Source organism: Nannospalax galili, unplaced genomic scaffold (genome assembly GCF_000622305.1).
Source record: "Nannospalax galili isolate Female #2095 unplaced genomic scaffold, S.galili_v1.0 scaffold4128, whole genome shotgun sequence".
Classification (NCBI taxonomy): Eukaryota; Metazoa; Chordata; class Mammalia; order Rodentia; family Spalacidae; genus Nannospalax; species Nannospalax galili.
This window is the reverse complement of record NW_008357079.1, coordinates 23,767-35,350: the sequence shown is the minus strand read 5'-3', so window position 1 is coordinate 35,350 and position 11,584 is coordinate 23,767. Positions and strand designations below refer to the sequence as shown.

At 44.0% G+C, this 11,584-nt stretch overlaps 1 protein-coding gene across 2 annotated transcripts in view; it reads right to left on the bottom strand.

The window, feature by feature from the left end:
• The window catches only part of Fbh1 (F-box DNA helicase 1), a 62,167-nt gene that overhangs the window by 38,861 nt on the left and 11,722 nt on the right, over positions 1-11,584 (bottom strand). The window contains exons 2-6 of one of the 2 annotated variants that reach the window (XM_029557149.1): positions 9,159-9,330; positions 5,731-6,332; positions 2,168-2,298; positions 1,947-2,082; positions 284-474 (exon numbers count right to left, since the gene is read on the bottom strand). In XM_029557149.1, the coding sequence (XP_029413009.1) occupies positions 284-474; positions 1,947-2,082; positions 2,168-2,298; positions 5,731-6,332; positions 9,159-9,216 (1,118 nt within the window). In that variant the 5' untranslated portion in view covers positions 9,217-9,330. The remainder of the gene's footprint in view (positions 1-283; positions 475-1,946; positions 2,083-2,167; positions 2,299-5,730; positions 6,333-9,158; positions 9,331-11,584) is intronic. The other variant, XM_008855047.1, reaches the window with a different exon arrangement.

Genomic DNA, 11,584 nt, shown 5'->3' with positions numbered 1-11,584 from the left:
AATACATAGTACAGTCATCTCAGCACACAGGAATACATAGCCTACAGTCATCTCTGCACACAGGAATACATAGTACAGTCATCTCAGCACACAGGAATACATAGTACAGTCATCTCAGCACACAGGAATACATAGCCTATAGGCACTTTGTATTTGTGAAGCACAGCACCTGCATTCCACAGCCCAGTCCTTCACTCTCTTTGGGAAGAGAGGAGGAGCAAGTGCCAGGTCCAGGACGTCTCATTTCATCACAGCAACTCCTCCCTTCCTCCCAGGGTATTACCTATTGCTGATGTTAATCCCCTTCTCCCTCATGGCGTAGAGGAGCACAGCTATGCAGTATAAGGTCTCGGTGACATCTGGCATGGTCACTGTGGACCTGGGTCTCCTGAGGCAGAAGAGCAGACACTGGATATCATTCACGCAACTGGAGAGGAGCACCATGGCTGTCACCAAGGCCCAGACGTTAACGCCCTGTGAAGAGGACAGCAGGATGGGAGGAGAGACCCAGGCCCAGCCACAATCAGAAGACTCATACCAGAAAACTAGTGAGGAAAGTCGAGCCTCAGACTCTCCTGCCAGCTAAGGGCCGCCTGAAATGAGCCCAGACTGATTAAGCATTAACTACGAACTGGCTGAGATCCTGGATGCCTTTAATTAAACATTTACAACGTGGAACTTTGCATAGAGGTGACACTCCAAAAATGTGAGCTCCCTCTCATTTACCCATCCCTCCTCTCCAGGCTAGGGTGAGCTCAAGACCTCAGCAGAGTCAAAACAGCATAACTAGCTAATGGGTGCCTACCTGGAGACACCAAAGACGGAGAGACAAAGGAAGACTTCAATCTTTAGGTGCTGAGGATCATCAAGACTGTCAATTCCCTACAATTATAATGTAAGTTTACTTTTTTCTTATTTAATAGTTGTTAAATATTGTTATATAAGTATGATGTTATTTAAAATGTATTTTGTGAAACTATTCACTAACAAAGTCAATAAGGGATATCCATTTTTTTCATTCTTCTCTCTCTCTCTCTCTCTCTCTCTCTCTCTCTCTCTAGTGTTAAAAGACTGAACTCAGGGACTCACTTGCTATGTAAGCACTCTCCCAGTGAGCTCAACCCCAGCACTTATCATTCTTACATAACTGTTAAAGACTGCACTCCAAGGCGGGCATGGTAGCACACACCTTTAATCCCAGGAGGCTGAGGCAGGTGGATCTCTGTGAGTTCAAGGCCAGCCTGGTATATATGGTAAATTCCAAGGCAGCCAAGGCTACATAGTGAGAGCGTGTCTCAAAAAAAATAAGAATAATGCACTCCAGGAAAGAAAAGTTTCATGCCCTTCTTGGCACAACCATCTGTGAAAAGAACACACTCTACCACCTGCAGCAGAAATTCCACTCAAGGCAGAAAGTAAAATGCAGAAGCCAGATTCAACCCTCTGGCTAACATGATACAGATAAAGGCAGCCTGCAGCCCCCAACACAAAGCACCAAAACCCCTTTGTGAAGAGAAGCACGAAGATGGAGAACTGGAAACCTGATGGCCACTTCCAGCTTTGACTTTACTGTATCTGTAGAAAGACCTTTCCCCTCCTCCCCTTCAAGTTATCCAATCTATCACAAGGACAGGGCCATCTCATTAAATAGATCCTACACTGAAAGTGTTCTGAGGCTAGATAACTAGCTTTCAGGAATACTTCAGAGGATGCCACAACAGAATGGACTAAATGTTTCTTGAAGTTCCTTCCAAATCCAAGAATTAACAAGATATGGTCTCTTATTTCCCCAGAGACCACTAAGAAGATTAATGTGTCATGCTACTCAGATACTCAACGTAAATTTTAAAATAATCTTCAGCTACTCTTAATCACCAATACACTTTTCTTTCAGTGAGAAAGGGTGTCGCCACCCCATGGTCCCCCACAGTTTCTTAATCACATACCCCAGCAGCTGCGTAGAGGTCAGGTAGATGTTGTCGCACACAGGCCTCGGCCTCAGGAAGCAGAGGATGATCCCTCAGGCTCCACAGCACCCTCTCGGGGTCTACACTTGGGGAGCATTTGGTGGAGGCTGTGTATCTGTACAGCGTCAGGAAGACAACAGTGAGTAAGTTTGTGTGAGAAGCACTCAAAAACTGACTCCCAAACGGGAGGACAGACTCACCGTATGAGGTTTAGCACACACAAGTCGGACTCCTTTTCTATGCCGTGACTCAGGAGGATGCCGTCAACTTTGCTAACAGCTTGTTCTTCGTTGATCAAGTATCGATGGTACAGCTTTTTCCAAGGAATGAACTATGCAGTTGAAAAACAAAATAAAATAACATACAAGTCATGACTCTTAGGAAGCAGACTGGGTCACCAACAGGGAAAACCCACCAATGAAAGGCAAGCAGAGGAGAGAAGTGGAAGCTGAGCTGAGCAGGAGTTACACATGACTGGGCTGAACTAGCCAACGGGGCCTTGGTCTTGGTTCTCACACAGAACGTGGGAAAGCTAGGGCTTCAGCTTCGTTATCTAAAACATCAGGACAGCAGCAGCTCAAAGTTCCAGGGACGGTCCAGTAGTAATGCTATGGCTGTACTATTAGACTGTAAGTCAGAAACTGTTACATGACACAAAGAAAGACATTATGTAATGACCATGTTATACAATGAGGTTTTCACCAGGAAGATACAATCAGGTAAAGAAACAGTAAGACCAAACTCCCAGACATACAGAGGATCGGATGCCCACTTCTGACCTGCACTGACAGCTGGAGGAAGGAGTCAATGGCAAGCCTACCTGAGCCTGACTGACCCATAGAGAATGCGCCACCTAACAGCCACTGCATAGGCACTCTTTTCAAGTAACATCATTCTCCAAGAAAGACCACGCAACAGGTCACAAACCAATCAATTAAAACAGCTTGTTGGGGCTGGAGAGATGGTTCAGCGGTTAAGAACACTGATTGTTCTTGCCGAAGACCCGGGTTCAAATCCCAGCACCACATGGCAGCTAACAACTATCTGTAACTCCAGTTCCAGGGGCTCTGACAGCCTCTTCTGTCCTCGGCAGGGAGATCTCTGTGAGTTCGAGTCCAGCCTGGTCTACATAGCAAGTTCTAGGCCAGCTGAGGCTACAGGGAGACTCTGTCTCAAAAAGTCCAAAAATAATTAAATTAAAAAACAAGCAACAATAAAAGAAAAATTAATTAATTAATTAGGCCACTTTTTAAAAATTTTGTTATTGAGGTGAGGTCTCACCATGTTGCTGAGGCTGGCCTGGTACTTGATATGTGTAAGCCTAAGCTGGCTTCAAACTCATGATCCTCCTGCTTCCACCTCCCCAATGTTCAGATGACAGGCATATATCAATACATCTGCCTAAGCAGTGGACTCTTAGAATAACCAATGGATCTAAGAAGAAGTCACAAAAAAAGTTAGAAAATACTTATGACTAATGAAAATAAAAATACAACATACCAAAACTTATGAGACACAGTGAAAATATTGCTAGTCAGGAAGCTTACGGCTAAAACACTTATATTTAAAACAAAAAGCCAGGCATGGTGGCACATGCCTTTAGTGCCAGCACTTGGGAGGCAGAGGCAGGTAGATCTTTGTGAATTTGAGGCTAGCCTGATCTACACAGTGAGTTCCAGGCCAGCTGGTGCTACAAGGAGACCCTGTCTCAGAAAGACCAAAAAACAGAAGAGTGACTGAAGGCACAGCTCAGTAGCAGAACACAGTTTAGCATGTGCAACACCTGGGTTCAATCCCCAGTCCTGAGAAAACAGGACTGAAATGAGCAAGCTACCCACATACCTCAAAGTCCTAAAAAACAAAGTCCAAAATTAACAAAAGAAAGGAATTACAAAGATTAGAGCAGAGCTGGACACCGCAGTGTACACCTGGAATCCCAGTGCTAGGAGGCTGCTGAAGCGGGAGGATAGAGAGTGTGAAGCTGACCTGGGTACAGAGTAAGAATTCAACCTAAAAGTAACAATAGTAATAATAACCCTCAGGTAGAATTACTAAGAAAACTAACAACTAAAATAAAAAGTCAAAGTACCATTGAAAGCAACACCACAGAAATAAAAGGATTACAAAAACAGCACAAACAACCAGGAACTAAGAAACTGGGTAACTGGAAGAAATGGATACATTCCTAGAAACACTCAACCACGAAGGCTGAAGAATGAAGAAACAAAATCTAAACAGATGATAATGAGTAAAGAGACAGAATGAAAAAATTAAGACTCCCAGCATGGAGAAACCCAGGACCAGATGGCTTCCCTGGGGAATCCTGCACAATGGTTAATGAACAAGCCACACAGGACTTCTCACACTTCCAAAACCTGAAGCGGAGGGAATACTGCCCAACTCCTCTGTGGCAGCACTGCCATGACATGAGAGCCAGACACGACCTACGGGGAGAGCACGTGACAGCTACGACTGATTACTGAAAACCAATCCATCGCATCACTGTTGCAGAAGGGCACTGTTCGAACAGAAGCACCTCCAGGTACTCAGTTCACACCAGAGTTCTCAATTTGGTTGACAGAAATACTATACACAAACTGGGATCCCAGCTGGAAACAGACACTTCTCTGAAAATAGGAACTAGGACCTTCCCCCCGCCCCCCGAAAGCTAAAATGACATGAAATGTCCTCCAAAATCTCAAAGAAAAGTTTAGCTTTCCTGCATCGGCTGGGCAAAGTCAGCTTGTGGTATGTCAGATCCAAACCCGAGGGGGTCTCCAGACCCAGGGCGCTGCAGTTGGAGGTGTCGCTGCCGCCATGGTGCCACAAAATAACACACTGAATTTTACCTTAAATGCTACAGGTATCATTTAGATCACCATAAGAAAAAGAGAAAGAAAAATCAAGAGTGTCATGAACATTCGAAGAAGGAAAAAAAACACTGGTCTGAAGGCTAAGCTCTACCATAAACAGCACTTGTATCAAGACCCATGAAGAAAGAAACATCAAACAAAGAATAAGGAAGATTCCAGGGGGACAACACCACCCTCTCTGCTGGACAGATGACAGTCCTAGTCAAAGTAGTCCAACACGATTAAACAAAAAGCAAAGAGAAGGTAGGCAGGAACATGGGACGTCCCTCTGCCCAAAGTCTACGCACAGGGAGAGACTGAAGTATTAAAAGTTACTCAAACAGGAGAGAGAAAAAAGGAGACATGGAATGCCAGGCACACATCTTTAATCCTAGTGCTCAGGAGGCAGAGGCAGGCGGATCTCTGTAAGACTGAGTCCAGCCTGGTCTACACAGTGAGTTCCAGGGCAGCTGGGGCTACAAAAAGACCCTGTCTCAAAAAGACCAAAAAAAAAAAAAAAAAAAAAAGGCACAGAAAAAGGATGAAGTTGTACTGGACAGCATCAGCTGTCAACTTATAGACAACTGGGAAGGCCTGGAGATGGCAACAGAAGATGGGGAGCTTACTCTAAGTGGGACAAAGGGATTAGAACTCATGGTGAACCAAAGACATGCAGTCTACAATCAAGGCCCAGAATATCATGTATGGAAGAGAGAAAACAGGCAATGTGAGCAGTACAGAAGGACTCCGCAAGAGTAGGATGAGGCCAGCCTCAGGCCCAGGTGCCCTGGAGTAGGCATTCTTCATGACCAGCAAACGGAAACCACCTCTTTGAGGAGGTCCTCCCCTCAGATGTCTGCGCTGAGTGATGTTAACCCATGTACTGATGGGGAACTGAGCACTGAACTCACCAGTGGGTCACTGATTATCTCTCTCCAAAGGTGGCACACCAAGCTGAGGTTCCAGTAGAGGTCTTCCACGGGGAGGAAGGCAAAGATGTGCCTCAGGACTTCGGTGGGCAGGCTACAAATGTGGCTCGGTACTTCTTGGCAAGGCAAGGTTCCAAAAAGCCCATAGTATGAGTCAGGAATAGGGTCAGGACCAATGTCCTCAATGTCTTGGCCAGGTTCTCTAGACTCTGCAGGGCACTGGGACAAACCATCCCCGGCTTCTTGCCTGGCCTCCCTAGACCTCGTGCATGATGGGGACAAAAAATGGCGTGGCATCTTCTTAGCAACTCCATCCCACTGGCTGGTCTCTGTAGCCTCACTACTCTCTTCCTCAAATGACTGAGGGCGCTTCCTGGGGGCTGGAGCAGATCCTGATGAGCCCAACCTCCCTTCTCCATAACCTTCCTGAGGCACAGTGCAGCTGCTCTCAGCAGGAAAGATCATGTCATCCTCAGAGTCCTGACAGCTGTCCTGGCCAACAGAACGGCTTTTGGCCATGTCATTGGTGCACTGCTGGTGGTCAGCTAGGAAGAACTCAGGGTTGTACCTCTGACATCCTCCACCTGCAGAGAGACACCAAAAACAATGGATAAAATATAATCACTGACTGCTGACCCACAGCAGTCCCAAACAAGACCACTTAACAAGGATGTGTCAAGGATGTGTTTATGGGTCAGGTGGTTATACAAATAGCTAATTTAAAATAATCACATGCATATTTAGCCAGAGACGACTGTTGGCACATCAGCCTACATTCTGCCCTGAAAACATATACATATACAAGGTCAGACTGCACAGCAGACACGTGAATGGACAGACAGAAAGGAAATGACTGCTCACACTTGCACATCCACTCACACAGTGCACTTCCCCTGGCTCGCTCCTGCAACAGCAACTCTGCTTAAGCAGAAAGAAACATGCTTTAGGTTCAGAAACATGCTTTATCGGGTTCAGAAATTTCTACTCATTTGGCAGAGTTAAAATCAGTTTATTTTTATTTCCTCCCGTGAAGTTGAAACTTTTTTTTTGGTCTTTTTGAGACAGGGTCTCCCTGTAGGCCCAGCTGGCCTGAAACTCTCTATGTAGACCAGGCTGGCCTCAAACTCACAGAGATTTGCCTGCTTCTGCTTCCCAAGTGCTGGGATTAAAGGTGTGTACCACCACACCCGGCACTTTTTAATTTTTTTTTTTTTAATTTTATGTGCATGAGTGTTCTGCCTGCTTATATGTAAGGCATCCATGTCATGAAATGCCCATGAAGACCAGAAGAGGGCATCAGATCTCCCTGGAACTGGTGTTATGGATGGTTATTAGCCACCATATGGGTGCTGCAAACGTGGGTCCTCTACAAGAGCAGCCAGTACTCTTAAACACTGAGCCATCTATTCAGCCCCAAGCTTACACTTTTAAAATTAAAAGCAGTTAAGAGCACTGGCTGCTCTTGAAGTGGACCCAGGTTCAGTTCTCAACATTCACATGGTGGCTAACAACTATTTGTAACTCCAGTTCCAAGGGATCAAACGTCCTCTTCTGACCTCCTTGAGCATTGCATAACGTGGGTGCACTTACATACAAACAGGCAATACAATCACACACAAAAAATAAAAATAATACAGTATCTTAAAATTGTAAGTTGAACTTTTTCATATTACTGAGTGACACCTAGTCTCGTCTTTACATTTATTCAGTCAGCATTTACTGAGTACATCTAATTCTGAGAGGAATACAACGACAGATTCTCGCCTCACAACTGTTCAGGCAGGTAGGAAACACCAAATGATGGTGATTGCTTGCATTAGCATAGCATTTTCTAAATCCTAAAAATTAATGTAGTAGCCAGGCGTGGTGGTGCACTCCTTTAGTCCCAGCACTCAGGAGGCAGAGGCAAGCAGATCTCTTTGAGTTCAAGGCTAGCCTGCTCTACATAGTGAGTTCCAGGCCAGCTGGGAGACCCTGTCTCAAAATAAATAAATAAATAAATAAATAAATAAATAAATAATATCAACATAACATACATGGTTCCTTTCCAAATGGTGAAACCAAAAGTCTTTCTTTGGAAACAGAATGGACTGAAACCAGAATCAGCCATTATATGAAATCACTACTTCTCCTTGGGGAAAGGGCATCAATTATAAGTGTTTCTAGAACAACAGGATAGAGACCCAGAGTTTGACATCAACAAGGCCTAGCTAAAGCCTGATATTTCCTAAATGTCAAATTCAGTCATACCACTGGTAAAGATCCTACTACACACTCAGCATCGTGTTCAAAGTTGTGACGAATGCACAACACAGGTAACATCCACACAAAGCAGGTTCATTATCAGAATACATTATTAAGTCTGCAACTGCCTCATATAACTGGTTATAGTAGTCCCAGATTTGAGAAATGCATATTTCAACTACACTGGATTCTGAAATTAGAAATATTCTACAACAGGTTTTTTTTTAAGGTTTATTTTTTAATTAATTGGGGGGGTGCAGTATGTGCACATGCATGCTGGTACCCACAGAGATTAGAAGAGGGTGTGGGATCCCCTGAAGCTGGAGTTACAGATAACAGTTGGCCACCCAAACTCTGGTCCTCATGATAGAGCAACAAGTGCTCTTAACTGCTGAGCCACCTCTCCAGCCCCCTGTAATGGGTTCTCAAGAACAGTTGTGACATGATAGAAAATGATCATGGTCACAAATACTAGCTCAATAATGTATGTTCCAGTTGATTTGGAAGAAAAATAAAACCTGGTCAAGGAGAAGGCTTATTTTAGCAGTCCAAATTCTAAGTAGCAAGGGGCACAATCTACATAAAGCACCAGATGAAGTTAGGCTAGTAGTGCAGACCTATAATCCAAGCTACTTAGGAGGCTGAGGCAGGAGGATCACAAGCTCAGGGCTGCCTGAGCGACACAGCGAGTTCAAGGCCAGTCTGGGAAGCTTAGTGAGATCCCCATCACAACATTTTAAAAGGTACAAAGAGGGCTGAGGATGCGGCACACTGATAGAGCGTTTGCCTACAGGAGACCCTGGGTTCAATCCCCGTACCAAAAACCACAAAAAGCCACCACATGAAGGAATATTTTGGAGGAAAAATAATGACCCAGTGGACCTCCTGAGAGATTGTACAGAGACTAATAAAAAGTCAAGAAATCACAATGCTTGTGGATTAGAGCAATAGCGACAAGAGTCTGTGTCTTTTATCACTTTGTAATTAGCATGTAACAGGTTCCCCTGGGCTCTCATTAGGTAGAATTTCCATGGAAAACTTATATAATGAACAAAATGTCAAACTGTTACAACAGGATTAGAAAATCAAAGCAATGACATTTACAAATACTTTCATTGAACTGAGAGACATTCAAAGGCCACAGAGACTACAGATGAAATACATACTGTTTGCAAGACATACCCCTACTTCCTCTTTTTGTTCTGGGTCTAGGATAGAGGCCATGGTTCGGATCTCTGTTCGTCCATCTCCGAATGAAGGGCTGGGTCACGGCCAAATGGCTCTGGGCCAAATGTTGACAGTCAATAGCTGTAAGATGCTTCCGCTTAAACGGTCTCACTGTTTCGTACCAACAAGTAGAAGAAATGAGATACTCATTAGTCACTACCAAATAGATAACCCAGCTATACATTCTCAAGGTTTGGGACTGATTTTGAAGGTCACCCTAACCAGCCTTTCCTTCTTCCTTGTGAAATGACAGGCATTTCAGTGTCTTGGCATGCCTTGCTTCGAATTTATATGGGAGCCGGGCATGGTAGTGTATGCCCGGGATTAAATCCCACAATCCCAGCACTCAGGAGGCAGAGGCAAGCAGATCTCTGTGAGACTGAGGCTAACCTAGTCTACATAGCAAGTTCCAAGCCAGCTGGGTCTACATGAAGACCCTATTTCAAGAAGACCGAAAAAAAAAAAAAAAAAAGGACAGGAAGGATATCAGCTTTCCAATTACAGCCAATTCTGTGGGGCCAGAGATACCTTTAACAACAGCAAGCAACACATGCTAAGAAGAGAGAATCAAATTGTCTCTCCACTTGCAGCTTTGTGAATATACTTTCTGTTACTGAACATTCTATACACTAGATACCAAGTTTTAATCACCATTACAGAAGCAAAAACAAGTAAATTTTTTTCTATAAAAAATTTTGGATTTTTTTCTAGCCGGGCATGGTGGCACACGTCTTTAATCCCAGCACTCAGGAGGCAGAGGCAGGCAGACCTCTGTGAGTTCCAGGACAGCTGGGGCTACAGGGAGACCCTGTCTCAGAAAGACAAAAAAAAAAAAGGATTTTTCTATATTTGGGAATAACAATAAAGGTAAATCCTGATTACTGACATTTAAAAAAGAAGACTCAATGGCTGCTAGTTGGTTCAGCGGTAACACCTTGCTGTACAAGCCTGAGACCCGTAGTTTGAGCCCCAGAACTCACAGAAGAAGCAGAGAACTGACTCCCAAAAGTTGTCTTTTGACCTCCATACATGCTCAATGGTGCGCACCCACCCACCCACATACTTAAGCATACCATATACACCCCCCCAAAAGTAAATTAAATAAAAATTTTAAAAATTAAAAAACAACTTGTTCAACCCCTATGGAAAGCAGTGTGGAGAACTCTTAAAAAACTACAAATGAACCTACCATTTGACCCAGTTATACCACTCCTTGGCATATACCCAAAGAACTCATCCTATTGCAGAGACACCTGTACATCCATGTTTGTTGGGCTCTTTTCACAATAGCTAAGAGATGGAAGCAACCTAAGTGTCCCTCAATTGATGAGTGGATAATGAAAATGTGGTTCATTTATACGATGGAGTTTTACTCAGCAGTAAAGATGAAATCATGAAATCTGCAGGTAAATGGACAGAACTAGAACTCTTATACTAAGTGAAGTAACACAGACCCAGGGGGGAAAAAATAGACATATGTTCTCCCTCATTATGTGGATCCTAGAACCAAACTCTAATAAGTGAGTATGTATCCAGACATAACTATAGGAACCAAGATACTGGAAAGGAAACAGGGGGGTAAAGGAAAAGAAAGAACCTGAAAGAGAAGAACAGTAGGAAACAGGTCTTAATAAGGGAGATGCAGATAAAAATTGGGTTACTTTAAGGGAGTGGGGAGGTAAGGGTATACAAGGAACCTAGAGGATAAAGGGAAAGAAGGAGCTCAAGAGACATAGGACCATAAGAGAAGGGTATTATTAAAGGAGAAAGGGGGGGAATGGGGGCATCTTAAGTGGGAAAAACATGATGGAGGGGTGAGACAATGTGAAAGATAAATAATGCCTAGCTAGTTTTAAAAACCAGAGGGAACCATATTAGTCCAACAACCTGCTGACAAATTATACATAGCAGATCAAAAAATGTATGTCTAGGTAAGGTTTATCTGAGGACAATTGGTCTTTGCCCAAGATTCATCTACACGGCTCACAGTAATTAAAAGTACCAGACTGGTGGAACTAACCTCCTTGGATGTTTAACAGACATACTTTGAGGCCTATACTAATTTTGTCAGAGGGACATAAAGGACAGTTTTTGCTCCTTGCCCTCCTAGGTCGACTAGTTCCAGGGGACTGTGAGCATTTCTCAAAATGTCCTGTAATTGTGGTGGGTCACCTGTCCTCTTGATCAAGGAGGCCGAGGAGACCCCACCAGATGGACTTGAACCAGTGTCCAGTCTACAAAGAGGAGGGTCAACACAGAGGAATCATTTACTCCATTCTTACAAGTGAAGCCAACCATGGTCAAGCAGGGCTTTTGAGACTTATCTTCACATAGGCGGAACTGGTAAAAGAAAGGAGCCAGGGAC